The sequence below is a fragment of the Schistocerca nitens genome, chromosome 2 (genome assembly GCF_023898315.1).
Source record: "Schistocerca nitens isolate TAMUIC-IGC-003100 chromosome 2, iqSchNite1.1, whole genome shotgun sequence".
Taxonomy (NCBI): domain Eukaryota; kingdom Metazoa; phylum Arthropoda; class Insecta; order Orthoptera; family Acrididae; genus Schistocerca; species Schistocerca nitens.
Genome location: NC_064615.1, coordinates 711,943,390 through 711,964,710, shown reverse-complemented (window position 1 = coordinate 711,964,710; position 21,321 = coordinate 711,943,390). Strand labels below are relative to the sequence as shown.

Genomic DNA, 21,321 nt, shown 5'->3' with positions numbered 1-21,321 from the left:
TAATTATTGAACATCCCTTGTACTATTCCTAGTGCTCAGAGCTGTTAATTCCTTACTGAGGAAGGAGAGAACATGTTTGGGAAGGAGGAGCAGGTTGTTCAGTCGTAGGTTGAGATGGAGCCCCCTTTTATGAGGATGTGGGGAGACAAAGATGAAAAGACAGGTGGCAGAGGATGAGAGGCAAATAAATACCTTTCAAAATATTATGAACACATTGCAAATTGATTTGCAAGTCAGCCAAGGAGATTTCATTGCTCTGAGGTGCTGCAAAAACCTTGATTTGTATGTAATATATCAAAGTCTGAGTTTAAACTGTATATTTTTTTCTTATCAAAAACTAGATTTGCTCCAGTAAAAATACATAGTTACAAGATTTGTAAAAATAGCTTGCAAAACAATGGAAAAACGACCAATAACAATAAATCAGTTAAGGTCCATAAAACCTCTGGCAAGTGTGTCAGAGATGTATGACACAGAAGTAGGAATACTATATTTGTGCCACTTCCCCTTTTTGATGTTCTTAATGTCGAATGACACCTTTTAAACACTTTTTGACGACAGGATTATTTGTTATACTTGTAAAATCCCTCTCCAGATTTCACGCCAAGTTTGCCTTCAGAAACAAGCTTGTTCAGCAGTGGAATTGGTTTGAATAATGGTTCATTTGGATATTTTTCATACCAGCCTGTGAAAAAAACATTGCATGAAATATTAGCTATGTACAGTATTTATTACAGCAAATACAACAATAAAATAATAGAATTACACATTTAACTTCATGGAAAGGCACTGCCATTGTCAAATAATTACTAGTTATTTGAAATGCTCATAGCCAAGAAAGAATGTTTCTTCTTTTCAACCTAAATTCTCTGAATTATTTTTGACTGAGTGCTGTGGAGTTTACAGTTACAGCATTTAACAGATGCTGTGGAATGTTCAAATATACTGGTGTGTTAACAACTAACATGCAGAAAAATTGGAAATGAGGAGAGCTGCCTTATATGTCAATTGATCTAATGGCATGTTAACCAGTCTGGGTTATCTTGAGAGTAACTGCAAATGGAGGTTAGTTTCTGAATTTATTTCAAGCAGGTCCACATTTTAAATAATCAGTAGAGTAGAAATCATAATTAGATTTTAATTTTTATTTTGGAATCCAGTGTCGAATGCAGGTAATGCCTTGAATGACAAAGAAATAAGATTACAGCAGAAACTGTTTAGTCAGTTTTGAAATCAGAATGGCTTCTAATATTCAGGGCAAAGGATTGTATATTTGAATCAAAATGTGTTAAAGAAAAATAGATATGTACAAACACAATACACACTTAAATGTGTTGTTGTTGTTGTTGGTGGTGGTGGTGGTCGTGGTGGTGGTGGTGGTGGTGCAGTTGCTCAATCAAGTAAAATTTCAGATTATGATGAAAGAATGAAATTGTTTTACTATTTCCGTGTTACAGGTGATTTTAATTGCCCAAACATCTGTATTCATTTTACGTGCCTACCATTTTGTTAAATGCAAACAGCTAAAAAACTGTGCTCTGTCTGAATATGATGCACATTTGAACATACCTTTCTAGTAAATGAAACCTGTCTGATCGTTTTTAGTTCTTCCTTTTGCAGTTTCCAATAGAAAACTTACTTTCCTTTTAGCAAAAAATGAAAGGGAATACTTAATTTCAATAAAATCTATACTAAAAGACTGAGAAACAAAGCATGAAGTTACACTATGATATATTGAAGAATATGTACATCAGTGCTGCAGATTCTGTTATACCTCTTCAGAATAATGGAAATTGAAAATACAACTTCCAGCAGCCCAAGAAAATTATCAGATCTCTAACTGAGGAAAATGAACTTGAACAACAAATGGAAGAACTGCACAGACTAAGTCTGAAAGTAGGTCAGAGAATTATCATAATAAGTAAAATACGGAATGTAACAGCATATCAAAAATGAACTGTACTAAGTAACAATTAAGTCTTAGAACCTGTTGTATTTTTTTACATTTAGAGCAGTTAGAGATAACTATATGGATAACAAAAGAAATAAACAGCAGAGTAAAAATGACCTCAAGTGTTGCTGGTAAACTAGAGGTTTTATAACAAAGCTTACAAAGTGTTTGAAGCATAAAGTTTATAACAAATTGTGTATTACAACTTTTAACTTATAGCAACAAGCCATGTGATTTATAATGTGAAAATCATTAAAACAACTGAGGCTTGTTCAGCAAACAAAAGGAAGATAAATGTTGGGAATTACTGGAAGACAATGGAAAACAAACAAACCAATTAAACTAGAGTGGAATGGATAATTGTCGCTGTACTGAAAATGAAATGAGAGTAAGTGGAAGATGCTGTCATGCAAGTGAGTAGCTGATGAACCAATGAAGTTATCTGCTGAATTCTCAGAGATACGAAAAGACTGAAATGACAGCTTAATGGAAGGTGGGTTGATAAAATTAGGAAACATGCAGGATTAACACAGATGTTTAAGTTCACACAGAAAAGTCTACAGGGGCATTTATCCAGCAGTGGGTGTAAAATGAACAATGATGATCACAATAACAGTCTATGACACACTGTAGACACAACATACACATACCATCAAGTATAAATTTGTTGGTATCTAGTCCAACATAATCAGCAAGCTCAAATGGCCCCATCGGATAGCCAGCTCCTAACTTCATGGCAGTATCGATGTCCCTTGGAGATGCATCACCTGGAACAACATTTATTTTAGATATTAAAAATAGCATTGCGTATTTGATCATATAGGGTTAAGAACCTGTTTGTAATGGTCCTTGCATGCCAAATGACATTTGTACTGTAAATAAACTGTTGTGACATTTATGTTCACAAAAAGTAGAGTACTTAATTAATTCAAGATGCATATGCAACTGTCATCTTGAATCTTTTAGTTATATGGTAACATTATATCCTGTACTCGTATTCATAATTATGGTACCAAGATGATAAACTAATTTTAGACCAATTCCACAACCTGTAAAATATTAGGCAACATTTCCATTTAGTTCATTTATCCAAAGAAATAGACTGCTAGATCCACTTTGAAATTACAGGTTAGGTAGTTTCAAATCACCTTCTCTACTACCAGACTCTCGTTACTAGAAGATGCTATGCAAAGAAGCGGCCAGTTCATATATTTTTGGCGACATTGATAAATCTAAATAAATAATATTAATCTGTCTTCAGCAACTTAATGCAAAAAAGAGAGAAGGAGAGAAGTAATTACAGACCATACGAGGTGTTCTGCGTTAAATATGTAATAACTTATAGACTCTAGTCTGCATTTAATATTTCATAATATTCTCTATCTATATCTGTCACATTAATATTAATTTAACATCAGTTTCATAAGAGTTCTTATTATATATAACTATAATGTTGCTGCCATATAAGGCTATTGTGACAGAGCTGAGGCACATATGCAGATTTGTGTACTGGAGACATTGCTCAAAAGTTGGAGAAAGCTGCCTGAATATTGAATATGATATAGAAGAGGGTAGGCGGCAATGTCATACACATTTAGAAGAAAATAATTTGTAGTAGAGAAAGTAAAAAGCTGATGCGATACTACCATGCAAATCACAGCCTTAGTCACCGATGGGCAGCAGCTAGCTTGGGCGCACGAACCAGGCACCTGCTATGGAGCTCGATATGCAGCAATGTTCACTGATTAGAAATTGTTTGTAGCCCCTTGGTTCATCTGGGCTGTCAATTGCTCAACAGCTGCACCTCTGTTTGTCTCATACACATCTCTGCAGCCATCATTCACTCCTGTCATCCGTGGCCCCTGCTGCACCACAGCTGCCTTGGTGCAGGATTTGGATAGTGCCATTTTGCTGTGCACAGTATACTTTAATCACGGCAGCACACAAACAGTTTACAAACTTAGCCCTTTGCAAATGATTCCACCCTTGGTCCAAAAGCTATTGATCATGTTCTTTTGGATGTCAGATCAATCACACCATTTCTTTGTTAAGGCAGTGGCACTGTTTTTTGCATCCCCCCAACAACGTTATATAGCCTCCATTGCTAGTGCTGCCACCTGCCGTATGTGAGTGGTTACTGCACGCTGGCATCGAACATAGGCAGTGCTCACATTAATGTGACTGGACCGTGTGTATTCATGGGGGCAGATATAAAACTTTATAAAAGTACAAAATATCCAACACACACATACATTCACAAGAAACAGAAATGCTCATATCATCTCATGTAAATGTTGCAACTTAATTACAAACTTGACAGTTAAAGCAGTTTGCAGTGTTAGAGGTTGGTAACACAAACTGTTTTCACAGTTTTCAACAAACTTAGCTTGGTCACATGATATTCATTATTAAGTGACTATTTGGATCTTTTTAAGATTCTGGAGCTTGTAACCTAAGAGGACCAATAAAGAAAGCCATAAACCTATATAAATAAAAGCTGCCCATTGAAGCACCATCACAATTATCAAGAGGAATATTGAACACAATATGAAAATGAGAAAGCTGCTTCTTGAACAGTTTACTTTTCACCATATGGTCTCCTTGTTGTATCTACAGCTACATGACTACTTCGCCATTCAGACTTAAGTGCATGTCAGAGGGTTAACAGAAATACTTTCAGACTTTTTCTCTACCATTCGAGTTCTGATTCCTCTTATGGTATTATGATGGTCATTTTCTGCTTTCGGAGGATCAAGTTGATGGTAGAAATTTCATGAAAAGATCTTGCCACAGCAAAAAATATCTTTGTTTTAATGATTGCCAACCCAACTTGCAGATATTTTCATGATGTTCTCTCTGTTTCACAACAATACAAAACAAGCTGCACTTCTTTGAACTTTTTCTATGTCTTCAATCCTATTTGGTAAGGATCTCAGACTGTGCAGCAGTACTCCAAAAGAGGACATAAAAGCACTATGTAGGCAATCTCTTTAGTAGATCTATTGCACGTTCTAATTGTTCTGTCACTACAATGCAGTCTTTGGCTCACCTTCTCCACAATATTTTCTATGTGATAGTTTAAGTTGTTCATGATTGTATTCCTTAGATATTTAGTTGAAATGGCAACTTTTAAATTTGTGCAGCTTATCATGTAACCAAAATTTAACACATGCCTATCAGTGCTCATTTGGGGGCCCTGACACTTTTCATTGTTCAGTGTAATTTGCCACTTTTCATGCCAACACAGGTACCTTGTCTATGTTGTTGTTGTTGTGGTCTTCAGTCCTGAGACTGGTTTGATGCAGCTCTCCATGCTACTCTATACTGTGCAAGCTTCTTCATCTCCCAGTACCTACTGCAACCTACATCCTTCTGAATCTGCTTAGTGCATTGATCTCTTGGTCTCCCTCTACGATTTTTACCCTCCACGCTGCCCTCCAATGCTAAATTTGTGATCCCTTGATGCCTCAAAACATGTCCTACCAACCGATCCCTTCTTCTAGTCAAGTTGTGCCACAAACTTCTCTTCTCCCCAATCCTATTCAATACCTCCTCATTAGTTACGTGATCTACCCACCTTATCTTCAGCATTCTTCTGTAGCACCACATTTCGAGAGCTTCTATTGTCTTCCTGTCCATGTTTCACTTCCTTACATGGCTACACTCCATACAAATGCTTTCAGAAAAGATTTCCTGACACTTAAATCTATACTCAATGTTAACAAATTTCTCTTCTTCAGAAACGATTTCCTTGCCATTGCCAGTCTACATTTTATATCCTCTCTGCTTCGACCATCATCAGTTATTTTACTCCCTAAATAGCAAAACTCCTTTACTACTTTAAGTGTCTCATTTCCTAATCTAATCCCCTCAGCATCACCCGATTTAATTTGACTACATTCCATTATCCTCGTTTTGCTTTTGTTGATGTTCATCTTATATCCTCCTTTCAAGACACTGTCCATTCCGTTCAACTGCTCTTCCAAGTCCTTTGCTGTCTCTGACAGACCTTGTCTATAACATTTTGCAATTGGTTTTGATCTTTTGATGACTATATTAGATGGTAAATGACAGCATTATCTGCAACCAATGTAAGAGGGCTGCTCAGATTGTCTCCTAAATCATTTATATAGATTAAGAACAGCAGAGGGCCTTTAACACTCTCTTGCGGAACATCGGAGATTGCTAGTTAGACAAACTGATTTCCTCTAGAATGAAATTTTCACTCTACAGCAGAGTGTGCGTTGATATGAAACTTCCTGGCAGATTAAAACCGAGACTCGAACTCAGGACCTTTGCCTTTTGCGGGCAAGCACTCTACCGACTGAGTTACCCAAGCATGACTCACGCCCCATCCTCACAGCTTTAATTCCACCAGTACCTCGTCTCCTACCTTCCAAACTTTACAGAAGCTCTCCTGCGAAACATGCAGAACTAGCACTCCTGAAAGAAAGGATCTGCCAGGAAGTTTCATATCAGTGCACACTCCGCTGTAGAGCGAAAATTTCATTCTAGAAACATCCCCCAGGCTGTGGCTAAGCCATGTCTCCACAATATCCTTTCTTTCAGGAGTGCTAGTTCTGCATGTTTCGCAGGAGAGCTTCTGTAAAGTTTGGAAGGTAGGAAACGAGGTACTGGCGGAATTAAAGCTGTGAGGACGGGGCTTGAGTCGTGCTTGGGTAGCTCAGTCGGTAGAGCGCTTGCCCGCGAAAGGCAATGGTCCCCAGTTCGAGTCTTAGTCCGGCACACAGTTTTAACCTGCCTGGAAGTTTCAAACTAATTTCCTCTCGACATTGGAAATAGCAGCACTTTGTCAGCTCTTCTTCAGCTATGACAGTCAATAAATCTTCTACAAATGTCTTTTGCTCTAATCATAAAATAATTATGTGGAAACACTTCTTGTGAAGGCTAGGAGAGCCTACGTAGTACTTGCACAATTTATAATTAACTTCCAGACTTCAAGTATAACATAGCAACATACAAAAGCGTTACTAGTCTGCCTTCGGGTGCTTAGCCAAGTTCCTGATTCCATTTTAGATACAGTATTTTGATGACAGATTTGATAATCATCTTGACATGCTGAGAACTGTGGCATTACACATAATTGCTGCCTCAGCTCTAACCAAACTATGAACAATTGTTGGTACCACACCACTACTTATAGCAGAGTTCAGCTCCTGGTATCCACTGTGCCCTTATATGCTCATTTGTTTCCCAGGTGCACATTGTTATTCCATGAAATGCAAATTCTCTCAGCATTTTATTAGCTCTAGTGGATGAAGTGGCAGGGGATATATTTTAACAAATTGAGTGTCTGCCCCCAGGCCTTGTTTGAACTGAAATCCTTTTTTTCTTTTTACCTTTTATTGGGTTTTGGTTTTTATTTATCTGTATTTTGATAGGATCTTTAATTACATTGTCCCAGGGTAAGACGATTTGGGTGTTTAGTGTAGCTTTGGACATGTATTTCGAAATTCAGTAGTAATAAGTAGTGTTTGATCTGTGAAGGAGAAATCCCAACCTGTGCCATGAGGATGTCAACAGGGTTGTCATAGAGCACAAGTCCGATCATGCAGTGGTTCAATTGGTTCAGGAGTGTAAGCCAATGGTGCAACTAATTTATAAGCTGAACCCATAGTCTGCATGATATAGACAATGGCTCTATAAAAGTGCAAGAAAGTAGAGCAGTCCACTCTCCAAGAGGTGAGACTGAGGCAGTGGAGTGTGTCTGCTTGCACCCCGCACTTCTTATTAAGTTGATGATGTCGTAGCCTCATCAACTGGTCGTCCCAAAAAGAGAGATGACTATCACATTTGCAGGTCATTCTGAAAGTACATTTCTGGGTGTGGATGAATAGTTCATCATCAGAAGTGTGTAAAATGTTTTATAACACTTTTTGCCAAGGGAAAAGTGAAAGCCATGGGGGAGGCCTAGGAGAGTGGTTTCTCTGTAGCTTGCATTCAGCAACACATGACTGAAGAACAGTTGTAAATATAAAAGTCACTGACGTATAGGAACAATGAGTCTACAGGCCCCACAGCCTCTAGGTGCCCACCTTTTTCAGGTAAAGAGTCACACACAACACAGATCCCTGTGGAATTGTACTCTTCTTCTGTGGATGATAGGTACTGTACAATTTGCTGGCAAAAACAAAACAGCCTAAGAGACAGTAAATTCCAGATGTATATTGAGAGGGGCCCACTGAAACCCAAACTATACAATGTGATAAGGATGTCATAAGCCTTTCTTTAGTCAAGGAGAATGGCAATCAGGTGTCGGCGGCAGGCAAAAGCCATCATTATAGCCGACTCCGCATGGACTAAGTTATCAGCTGTAGACTGGTGCTCCAAAAATTCGCGTTGGGTCTTGAACAAAAGGCCCCCATCTCAAAGAGACCAACACAATTGCCAATTCACTATTTGTTTGAGAAACTCTAATAGAATATTTGTGGGGCTGGTATGTCTGTAGCTATCCACTTCATATAGGTTTTCACCCTGTTTTCAGTACTGGGACAATCATGCTTTCCCTTCCCTGGCTTGGGAGCTCTCCCTCACATCAGATACAATTGAATACCAGAAGAATGTAGTGTTGGTAATCCATGGATACATGTTGCAGCATTTGATTGTGGATTCTTTTTGGTCCCAGTGCTATGTACTGGCAAAGGGCCAGGTCTCATTCACTGAAGAGAGCATAATAAGGTTTAATGTGATGCATAGTGAAGGGCAGCCAGTTAAGTCTACCCATGTGTGTAGACAGAATGTGGCAGGGTAACTGTCATACACAGCTATGAATATTACTGTCTAAAATGATGCCAGAAACACTGGTTGCCAGTGGGCACTAGTAGATGCAACTTGGCCTATCTATGAAGAAGAGGGACGGGTTCCAGTAGGAGCAACGTATCTTTCCCAACATTCCTTCTTTTGCCATTTTATGAGATAGCATGTTTGAATGTGGAGCACTGTAAAGACTGTGAGATTTTCCGTTTATGGGTGGTACTTATGCATTTGCCAACCTGTGATCTTTTCCTGCCCTGACAATTTGCTGTGTTCGCCATGAGACAAGTTTCCAAGTTAAAGAGGATTATTAATCCCACTGATGTTAGTGTTTTGGTAATTGTATCCTGCAGTATGTCATCAATATTCCTTTGTGAAGTAGCATAGGATGGTGGAGGAGGACTGAAAGCATGCAAATCAGCTTTCTGGAAGACCAACTGTGGTGCACACTGTCGAGTAATGGTTTGGGAGAGACATGACAGTCAGGAAATGATCACAGTCACAGAGGTCACCGAGTACTCTCCATTGAATTGACGAAGAAGATTGGAGCCACAGATAGAAAGATTAATGGCTGAATATGTACCATGCACCAGACTAAAATGAATTGGGCTGCTGCTGTTCAATAAACATAGGTCAAGAGCTTTCATAACTTGTTCGATTAGATTGCCTCAGTTGGATTTTTTTAAGGTTGCCCCACAATGGATTGTGGGAACTGATATCACTTAAGAGGAGGAGGAAAGGCAGATTTCCTTCTTTTTATCTTTATTCTATCTTTATTCTCTATACAGAATTGTGTATCTGGAGGAGAGGGCAAGCTAACTGTTCTGTTGCCCATAGCTCATGCCTCTATTGATTACTGAGTTATGTTGGGCCACAAGGCTGAGAAGACCCAGAGGAATGTAACCATGTGCTGGGTAAAGGGGAGTTGGGGGGCAGTGGGATCGCTGGTTATTAGAACTCTCTTCCATCAGGGAGTGGGAACTAAAGTCCCAGATACAGGTATAGTGGGAAAACAGGGGCAAGACATTTTTGCTCCTCATGAATCTATGTATTCAGGTGGCCACTAGGGCCCAACATTGGTGAAAATGTGGACATCTTCACCACTGCTATAGATGGGGTTCAGTCACTGATCACCAGGCTGGTATTCTGTGCAGCACAAAATTTCATCAGAGGGATGGGATCTTTTCACTGGAAAAACAATGGATAAAGTGCACTGACCTGAAAGTGAACTGTGTCAAACTGCAAAACTAGTGCACTGCATTTGCACTAACATATTTCCAGCAGGGGTAAGTGCACAAGAAGAAATGTTTAGTTACACTCCTTCACATTTTTTTCTCAACAAAAAACTGTTAAGGTGTGTAGAAGAGTGTACATAGCTTACTGTGCTCATTTGCCGCCTCCTATGGAGTGGCTATGGCATGGTGTATTCCATCTTAAAAGAAACCTGAAATCTTTTGTCTTATCTTGTACTCTGTGACTTGTATCCACTTTTTGCTGCCCTGAATGGTACCACTTTTTGCTGTCTTGATCATCATCACTACCATCATATACCCCAACAATGTTGACAGACTCCTCATTTGTCACCTGCCCCTTGACTATCTATCTCCTCTAGCTGTCTTCCTTGTCTTCTCTCGCCTATTTTTATTTCCACTGCAGAGGACATTTCAAATTCTGAAATGAGTGCGTATATCATGTAGGAAAGAAAGATAAACCTATCAACCCAAAGGTTGATTTGAACACCATTGTGCTACTGGAGCGGTAGGCCATCGCCAGAGGTCTGTGCTATCCATTCTGCACATACAAGACCCTTATCTGCATCCGCATATACAACTTCCATATCCACAGGTATTTTTAGGTAGCCATGACAAAAAATCTCTTCAGCCTTGTCAGTAAAGTTATTTCACATTTTGAAGTTCAATGCGAAACTGGATTTTTCATGACAGTGCAGTTCCGCTGTAGTCCACTCTTGTTGTTGATATCTCTCAAGTTGTGCTCCAGCATAGTATTGGGTATGTGCGCTGACCGTGGGAGTCTTTATACTGAAGTGCTGCTACAATGTTTGGACTTCTCTTAGTAACAACACAACACTTTGCACAGTGCTGAATTTTCAGTCACATTTAATATTACCTCCAAATTTGAAATCTCACTCACAAAATCTCTGATGCGCAACATTTGAACTTCAAGGTATCCTTCTTCACTGTTAATGTAATGTGCAGTCACTCCAATCTAGTTTATTTTACAACATAAATCACTCAAAACATTAACTTTTAGTGCCCCTCCTACTTATTTGAAAATGGTCCTCACCTCTCTAGAAACACCTTCATGCACACTATTAGTTGTTTCCTTTACATTTCTCGAAATGATAATTGGATGAGGTAGAAATCCCTTGGCACCCACTGCACTGCATTTGGGCTCAAATCACTAACGAACTGTGCCATCTCAAGAAATCCATTTCCACATGCAACTTTGAAAGACAAAATGGCTTTTCTGGTGAGATTGGCGAATTCTTTTGTTGCAGCTACATTCAAATTCAGTAGGGCTTCTGGAACGCATACATCTCTTTCAGTTAAAAAAAAAAGTAAATATACTTTTCCCAGACACATACAAGCGTTTTGACAAACTGGAAGTCCCAGTTGTGTGTCCAGATAAGAATACAATTTTTTACGTGCAAAGCAAACCACTATATCTTTGATTTTCTCATTGCCATCGAAGACATAAGCGAATTTCTTCCAATTTGACACTTCCAATTTGGCTTCTTGCAATAATGTGAAATCACCTTCTTTCACTTTAAATGAAACGACCATGAAATGTGCATTTCATTAATTACTCTTACTAATTTTTACTCTGTCACATTCATTGCATGTTCACTCAGTCCTTGCAATTTTTAACTGAAGGCAGCAGAAACTTAGCAACATGCACTTCTCATGTAGCCAGTGGCCAGGTTTATCATCCCGGATGTTCTTCACGGACTACATGAAAAACAAGGTTGCTGGCAAACACAGTCACTAGGTGCAGATCCCTTGGTTGCAGCCAAAGCAGTAGTAGCCAGAAGGTAAGCACAGAAACAGACTTCAGCTTTACCTAGGCTTACAGACTTCAAGTTTTCAGCTAACATTACAATGGATGTTAGATGTCAATTCATGTGATCTCACTGAATTTTCTTATTATGAGAGAACTGAAGGGCAGTCTGTTTTAATTGTAAAATGCCCTTCAGCAGCCAAGATCGCAGAAAATATTTATTTATTTAAGACCACTGGTTTCAACAGACTTTGCTGTCATCTTCAGGTATTAAATTCTTTTTGTTGTAAAACTTGTTCATTTTATGCTGCATCTCACCCATAAGACATCATGTGGATAAAAATCAGTACATTATATAAGGTTTGTAATCACTAAAATATTTCAAAACATAAAGAACCTTGTGCAAAAGGCCATGTCCATACACATATTGCTTGCAGATGCTTGTTAAATCGGTACACAGTGAACAGTGTGAATCAACTTTAAATGGCATATAAGGTACAAATGTCCAGAACTTCTGTAGGGCTACTGACATGCAGCCACTGTTCTTGCAAAAGAGCTTCACAAGCAGTGCACGAGTGTTGACGGAGACTGTGATGCTGAGCATAAACTGGGGAATAGCCTTGTGCCATGCATCTATTGCTGTGCATATTGTGACACTAACAGTACCATCTATAGGTCAATTTTTTGTTGAATGTGTTTTGTTCCATGATGTTTCACCATGCATCATTATTATGTTCTTCAATACTGATGTTATTCTGGGCAGTGACACTCTTCCTAAAGCATTTTGAAACAAACTTTAATTATGGATGCTTTGTATATGACTCCACTCTTAGAAGTACAGTGCAGCAACAACGTGTTGATTTTGTGCTATACAACACCAAAAAAATTTCACATACACCATGTGATCAAAAGTATCCGGACACCCCCAAATTAGGTGCATTGTGCTGCCACCTACTGCTCGGTACTCCATATTAGCGACCTCAATAGTCATTAGAGATCGTGTGAGAGCAGAATGGGGCGCTCCGCGGAACTCACGGACTTCGAACGTGGTCAGGTGACTGGATGTCACTTGTGTCATACGTCTGTACGCAAGATTTCCATACTCTTAAACATCCCCAGGCCCACTGTTTCAGATGTGATAGTGAAGTGGAAATGTGAAGGGACACGTACAGTACAAAAGTGTACAGTAAGGAGCGTAAACAATGGACGATTGAACAGTGGAAAAATGTTGTGTGGAGTGACGAATCACGGTACAAATGTAGCGATCTGATGGCAGGGTGCGGGTATGGTGAACGCCCAGTGAACATCATCTGCCAGCATCTGTAGTGCCAACAGTAAAATTTGGAGGCGGTGGTGTTATTGTGTGGTTGTGTTTTTCATAGAGGGGCCTTGCACCCCTTGTTGTTTTGTGTGGCACTATCACAGCACAGGCCTACACTCATGTTTTAAGCACCTTCTTGCTTCCCACTGTTGAACAGCAATTCGAGGATGCACCTGATCATACTGCACGGCCTGTGGCACAGTGGTTACACGACAATAACATCCCTGTAATGGACTGGCCTGCACAGAGTCCTGATCTGAATCCTATAGAACACCTTTGGGATGTTTGGGAACACCGACTTTGTGCCAGGCCTCATGGACTGACATCGATACCTCTTCTCAGTGCAGCACTCCATGAAGAATGGGCTGCCATTACCCAAGAAATCTTCCAGCACTTGATTGAACATATGCCTGCAAGAGTGATAGCTGTCATCAAGGCTAAGGATGGGCCAACACCATATTGAAGTCCAGCATTACCAATGGAGGGCGCCACGAACTTTTAAGTCATTTTCAGCCAGGTTTCTGGATACTTTAAATCACATAATGTATCTAATTATGAAATACTCTCAGAAATCTGTTAAATACAAATTCATGGTTCTATAATGAAAAACTGCAAATCATATGATTATGTGTTAATCATTCAAAACTACTAATGGCATGAGTAAAGTTAAAGTGACAGCGTATTTACTCAGAAATAATTTTATTTGCTACAACAGTAGAGTTTTCCAATTAATTACGAGGGGCATTTGAAAAGTCAGTGTAAAGTCTGAGAGATGGCATCACCAGCGCGTACTGAGGTCATGTTTAGTTAGTAGAATCTTTGGAAAGAACACACACCAAGTTTCAGCCATATTGGTCATTTCTTTGTGTTTGGCATTGTTGTGAATCAAGGAAGTTGAGTGATTGTCAAAAAAATGGATGAAGAAGAATTTCGTGCGGTGATTAAACATTACTTTATGAATGGCAAAAAGCCTAAGGAGACTAAAGAGAAGCTTGATAAACATTACGGTGACTCTGCACCTTTGATTAGAACGGTTTAGAAGTGGCTTTAAAATTTTCGGAGTTGCCATATGGGCACAAGTGAGGCTGAACGTTCTGGATGCCCTGTGGAGGTTATGACTCCAGGAATCATTGATAATATCCATGATATGGTGATGGATGACAGAAGAGTTAAGGTGCGTGAGATTACTAGCGGTGTGGGCATCTTGAATGAACGGGTACATAATATTTTGCATAAACATTTGGACGTGAGAAAGCTATCTGCAAGATGGGTTCCGCGATTTCTTACATTTGACCAAAAACGGAATCGTGTGAAATGTTGCAAGGATGGTTTTCAGCTGTTCAGGAAGAATCTGCAGGACTTTAAGCATTGTTTTGTCACTGTGGATGAAACATGGATACCTTACTATACTCCCGAGACCAAACAACAATCTAAACAATGGGTTACCAAGGGAGAATCTGCACTAGAAAAGGCGAAGACCAGTCCTTCGGCCGGAAAGATTATGGCGACGGGGGTTCACAAGGGATAATCCTCATCGGCCATCTAGAAAAGGGGAAAACTATTACAGGTGCATATTATTCATCGTTATTGGACCGTTTGAAAACCGAGCTGTAAGAAAAATGCAAGCGATTGGACTGCAAAGACATCCTTTCCCATCACGACAATGCACCAGCACACACTTCAGCAGTTGAGGTTGCAAAATTAATGGAAACAAGATTCCAACTCATTTCAAATCCCCCCTGTTCTCCAGACTTGGCTCCCTCGGACTGCTATTTGTTCCCAAATTTGAAGAAATGGTTGGCGGGATGAAGATTTTATTCAAACGAGGAGGGGATTGCAGTAACTAATATCTATTTTGCAGACACAATTCCTATTATTTGGAAGGGACCAACAAATTAGAACAGCGTTGGACGAAGTGTATAAATCTAAAAGGAGACTGTCAAAAAATAAAAAAGGTTTACCCCAAACATGTAAGTAGTTTTTATTTTTGACTTTTCAAACTCCCGTCGTATGTCTTGATTACAATTAGTTACCCTAATGAATCAGTGTGATTTGGAGAGTATATAATATGGAATTATGTCTGTAATCATTTGAAGTTTTATTACAATACACATAGCTATACCACAGCTTGATACTTTCGCAACTGTAATTTCCCTCCTGTTAAATGAAAATATTGTTTGGTAGACAAAAGACACTTTGAGCTACTTATTGATAGAAAGTTATTGACATCTATGTAACCATAATCATTGTATTTAATTTATCTTTTTTTACCAGTACTGTTTACAGCTAACATCTTTTCATAAGTATAGTTCACATGAGATTGATTTTAACTGGTTTTGACTGTGTTTACTTTAAACCTCATACCAGTAGTAATTGTTCTAGACAAAAGATAGAGGAAACTTACAAGCAGAAGGTGGGAAACAATTATTGCGACCAATGATTTGCTGCAATCCTCTTTGTGATGAACCGATGATATAAATACCCTAAAATACATGACTTTTACAAGGGTTTGTGTGTTGATGTAATGTATCCAAATTTTTATGTGAAAACTCTCACAGCTTTCTAAATAAAACAAACATTATTAACATTCTACATCTTTATTTTTGATGTCCACAAATTTATTTCTCAACATGGTCGCCCAGGTGACAAACAAATTTCTCCCAATGAAAGACAGGTTTGCTGACACCGTCACTGCAGAATGTTAGTCTTTAGTAATGGAGCCACAACCTCACCTCTGCTTACACCGCTTCATCAAGTTCTGGGAACACTCCAAGCTCTGCCACACATGTTGAGGTTAACACTACTGTTTCCTTCATTATGAGCATAAACAAACCAATGTTGCACATTACTGATGTGATACAGTAATCACCAAACACAGCATCCATTTTTAAATGGATTTCAGTTGGAGGCATGCAAATCCATTAAAGCACACTGTTTCTCATGAACCAACATAGTTACATTACACACTGCCATGTTATATGCTACAATTTGGAGCCCTGTAGCAGTGGAGGATAGCAACTTGCACCAGTGAAGTGCAAAAGTCGACCGACTAATACGCATGACGTGCAATACTTCAGTCGATATTCAGTACAGAATAAAAAAATTTAGAGGTATTACTTTTCAGCACACCCTCATTTTTGTTTACAGTGAAAATTTTCATTGTTGTGACAGTCCTTACTGCTTAAATACATCATAATTTTTTCTTGCAAAATAATTTCCAGTGCAAAAAATCTTATGCTGCTTCAAAGCAACAGTGGAGTTGACTGGAAATTCTATAATTCAGTGCCTTGCTTTACAAATCTACTGATAAAGGTGCTTGAAATTTTGCTCTTCAGGCGTAAAATCATAAAACTAAGCTGTTTTCAAACATAGTTTCATTATGTCTGGCTTTATGACCAACAAAGACCTAGAATTTACAATGAATTTACTTGATCAATGAATTTGCGCTTGCATTGATGTCCCCGATACTGATATACCAGATACTGAAGTTGAAGAAGAAACTGTCGAAATACAGACAGGTCCAGAAAAATGTTGACACTCTTTGATAGTTAACATCTTTGGAAAAAAATGACAGTGTTGCAATTTTGTGTAGTAGCACAGTCCATTGTTTTCCCAACAGATCTTGGCGTGCATTTTCCAGCAGATGACAGTTCAGCAATGAAGAAAAAGGTTGTCATTTGAGCGATGTAAGCTAGTATTGAAGTGGTACTGGAAGTACGAAAACATTGTGGAGCCACAACAGCAATGGTATAAATGTGTTTGGAACTCAGTCACCAACATGTACAACTATTTATTGTATTCGAGATAAATTTGAAGCTGATTTTTTTTTTTTTAATGTTTTGTGACTAGGGCCTCCAGTCGGGTAGACCGTTCGCTGGGTGCAAGTCTTTTGATTTGACACCACTTCGGTGACTTGCGTGTCGGTGGGGATGAAATAATGATGATTAGGACAACACAACACCCAGTCCCTGAGCGGAGAAAATCTCCGACCCAGCCAGGAATCGTACCCGGACCCTTAGGATTGACAGTCTGTCGCGCTTACCGCTCAGCTACCAAGGGCGGACATTTGAAGCTGATGGTACTGTTCAGGATATGCATACGAAAAGGTCTGGCCGACCAGAAACATCAATGAGTCCAGCTTCCAGTGCTGCTGCATTGCAGCATTTTACAAGGCCACCTCAAAATTTTGCAAAGCAGGGTGCACATGAAAGTGGGATAAACCAGTAGGTGTACAATGAATTCTGAAGGCTGCAAAGTGTAAAGTGTACATTCCAAGACTGCTGCATTCTGTGAATGAGGACAACGCGGATTGAAGGATGGAGTTCTGCGAGTGGTTTGAAGGCATGCTTCGTGAGAGGAACAGTTTGTAGGGATGGTTATTTGGTCTGACGAAGTGCAATTCAAATTGAATGGTAGTGTAAACTGCCACAACAGCTTGTACTGGGCTCCTGAAAATCCTCACTTTCATGTGACAAACATGTTAATCTAAGTGTTAATGTGTGGTGTGATCTGTCAGTACACAGTCTGAAGTGACTGTAACTGGTGAGGTGTATCTTCATTTGATGCAAACATCCATTTTACTTGCCATCCGAGAGGTCTTTGGAAATGAAAAATTTTACAAACAACAAGTTGGTGCTCTGCATCACTACCACGGAGATGTGAGAGCCTAATTGGATGAAAATCTACGTGAACAATGAATAGGTTGAAGAGGAGCTGTTGAGTGCACACCACGGTCTCCACACCTTACACCTCTTGACTTCTACCTATGTAGGGGTGGGGGTTTGAAAAGTGAAGTTTACCAACCGAAGTCAGCTATACTGAACAAGCTACAAGAAACCATCGAGGTGTCCTGTGTGGCTGTCACACTGGCAACCCTGACAGCCATACAGTGATCACCAGTTCAGTGACATCAACATTGTTTCGTTGCTAATGGGGGTCAATTTTGAATACATAAAATGATCTTTCCCCGTGCAGGAATTTTAACGGTATATCATTTTGTTCCATTAATATCGAACTATCAAAAGACTGTCTACATTTTTCTGGACCTCTCTGTACATGAAGTATCAAGCTCTTTGAGAAGTAGCCTTCATGAATTTTACTCTCGTAGTAGAAAAGGAAGAAGGGGCTGAAATTTTGCCACTTAGGGAGGGGCAAGAGACAGAATATGAAATTCTAAATGTACAGATCAGTAACAGAAGTAATAATATTGATAAAGTATGTGCACATAAGTGTAATTATATAACATAGATGTTGATTTATTTAGATTTCAGGATGATTTATTCAGACATGATAATGTTATAGAATCTCAGCCAGAACCAGACGCAAGCAACCATGACACAAATGAAGAAGCACTATCTACACATGAGCTACAGAAGTAGCTGCAGCAAGTGAAACACAGATGTTAGCATACTGACTATAAATTTCGAAAAACTGATTTTGTGGTTGAAGAGACAAGAATGGCAAGCATCACTTCAACCTCCAACAGTAGAGAAAATGATGCCTTTGCAGTATTATAAAGCATGTCTAAATGACAATGTATTTGAACTTATTGCTGAGCAATCCAACGTCCATGCTTTATTGAAAGATTCAGTTTCTTTGCAAATAAACAACAATGAACTGGAACAGTTTGTTGGTGTTTTACTGCACACAGGCATAATGAAAATGTCTACCGTTCATTTAAACTGGTCAAATAACAGCAGATATCTGTCAATCACTGATATGATGAGCAGAAATCTGTTCTTCCATTCAGTATGGTATTTTCACATGGCCAATAATCAACACTGCCTGAAGCTATTAGTAATCAAAAAAGACTCTTCAAGATTTGTCCATTTTTGTCTGTTTGTCAACATTTCAGTCATCACTGCACGTTGCAGTCAGTCAGTCCCCCCCCCCCCCCCCCCCTCCCCAGAAGAATACCAAGCTATCTTATGTGGGCTGGTGCTCCCGGCATGAGACAGGATTTTGAAATTTATGTTGGCAAAAACACCTGCAGTGACAGAGGGTTAGGTTTGTCTGGGAATAATGTTTTGGCATTGATCAAAACATTGCCAGGGAAACAACATTTCAGAGTGCTTAACAGATAGTTTGTTTTCATCTATACCACTAGCAGTTGCTTTCAAAGAAAGGGGCATTGAATTCTGTGGCACAATTAGTACAGGTAGAATGGGAAAATGCTGTTTGAAAACAGATTGAGCCCAGAGCAACATGAAGATCCTATATTTATAACAAACATATGTGGGGGGCGGGGAATGTGGATCTTACAGATGTGTTGGGGCGCAAAAATAACAGAGGTCGTAAGTGCCCATGTCACAGTCTTAGAACACTATTTTACTTATAATAAGTTAAAAGCAACTACATGTTAAGCTCACTCAGCGGAAGGAAAGAGAGCTAAAATCAAAGGAGGGTCTGCAAAATACGCCACAGAGAAAGCAAAGGCCCTGAACCAAAGATTAAATGTGCTCCACCATATTGCTATGACAGATAAAAGTAAAATGCAGTCGACAGCCCACGTGTCATTCGCCAAATCGGCCGATAACTCAGACAGCAAACATACATTGGAATGTAAGTGGTTAAAAAAAGGACTTTCAGTTAGGAAATGGCGCACTGTCAAAGGTTGATGACAATTAACACAAACTGGTGGGGGATCACCACTTAACAAATGGCAATGGATAAAAAGACAGTGCTCAATAAGCAACCTAGCTAAACTGATCTCCTTGCAATGAGAGTAGGTTAGCCAAGCCACTGAGAGAGGTTTAATTCCTCGGAGCTTGTTCTCGGGAAGAGAACACCAGTGGAGTGTCAAAGTGACACCATCTGCCAACATACGGCAACACAGAGATCATCAGAAGGAATGAAAGAGCTAGCAGGGCGAGGTAGGAGGACAGCAGCATCAGCAGCATTTCCCCTCTCAGACTGACGTGACAGGGAACCCATATAAACATCACAGTGGCTCCCTCAAGCGAGCAATTGGAAGCTTTCTTGAACCCGTTGCACTAAGGGATGGACTGTGTAACCAGAGGCTCTGAAGGGCATTGAGAGAATCAGAGCATATGACAGTTGAAAAGACTATGTTGCCAGATGTACTACATGGCTTGATAGAGGGTGAAGAGCTTTGCTGTAAAAATGGAGCAGTGCTCTGGAAGCCAATACTGAAAATGGTCAGTGCCAATGACAAAGGCACACCCAAAACTATGATGTCAGAGCCGTCAATATACTTGAAGATGCTACCTCTAAGTTGCATGGGAAGGTTGAGAAACGTACAGCAATAGATCGAATCCAGAGTAATGTCCCTGGGAAGCCAATGAAGTTCAAGATGAACATGGACTGCCACACAAAGCCAAGGCAGTGAAGAGTTCACACCCACCTGGTATGTGGCAGATAGCATGAAGTTAAGTTGCTGGAGCAGTAGCTGAAAGCCAACTCCGGGAGGTAACAGAAAAGAAGGCGCACCCCATACTGGCAGTCAAGGGAGTAATCAAAAAGAGGGCACAGGATGGGTGCCAAACATATACCATGATGGGAGAGCATGTTAAGATGGCATAAGAGGGATGGATGTGCAGATGCATAAATGAAACACCCATAGTCTAGTTTCAAATGGACAAGGGATTGGTACAAACAGAAGAGGCTGGTCCAATCCACTCCCCAGGAAGTACTGCTGAGGACATGTAGGACATTGAGGGACCATGTACAGCAGGCGGCCAGGTAAGAAATGCAGGAGAACCAATGAAGTTTCCTGTCAAGCATGCCCCAGGAATTTCATAGTCTTAGCGAATGGAAGAGGTAAAGACGGCGGAAGAAACCCAATGTTCCGCTAGAAATTCAAACAAATGGTTTTGTAAGAGGAAAAGTGAAAGCCATTGCCTGTGCTCCATGGTTAAAGGCAATCAAGGCATTGCTGAAGACGCTATTCAAGGAGACAAGTCAATGGAGAATTGCAATATATGGCGAAGTCGGTGATTAAAAGGGCGCCGGAAACTGCCTCGTAGGAGACAGTCCATAATAGTGTTAATGGTTACAGCAGTGAGGACAACGCTCAGGACAGTCTTGGGGCACCCCGTTCTCCTGGTAAAAGGTATCCGACAAGGCCAAACCCACATGTACCTTGAAAACTACGTCTTTTAAAAATTCCTGAAGGAAATAGGTCAGCTGGCCTCGGAAGCCCCAGTGTATAGAATACGGAGGATACCTGTCCTCCAGCAGGTGTTGTAGGCTTCCTCCAAATTATAAAACATGGCCAGAGTCTGGTATTTCCTCAGAA

The 21,321-nt window shown here is 39.8% G+C and overlaps 1 protein-coding gene across 1 annotated transcript in view; it reads right to left on the bottom strand.

Annotated features, from left to right (window-relative positions):
* Positions 1–300: 300 nt before the first annotated feature.
* LOC126236874 (hydroxyacyl-coenzyme A dehydrogenase, mitochondrial-like) overlaps positions 301–21,321 on the bottom strand; it is a 41,835-nt gene continuing 20,814 nt past the window's right edge. The window contains exons 6-7 of the mRNA XM_049946497.1: positions 2,602–2,718; positions 301–685 (exon numbers count right to left, since the gene is read on the bottom strand). Coding sequence (XP_049802454.1) covers positions 564–685; positions 2,602–2,718 — 239 coding nt within the window. The 3' untranslated portion in view covers positions 301–563. The remainder of the gene's footprint in view (positions 686–2,601; positions 2,719–21,321) is intronic.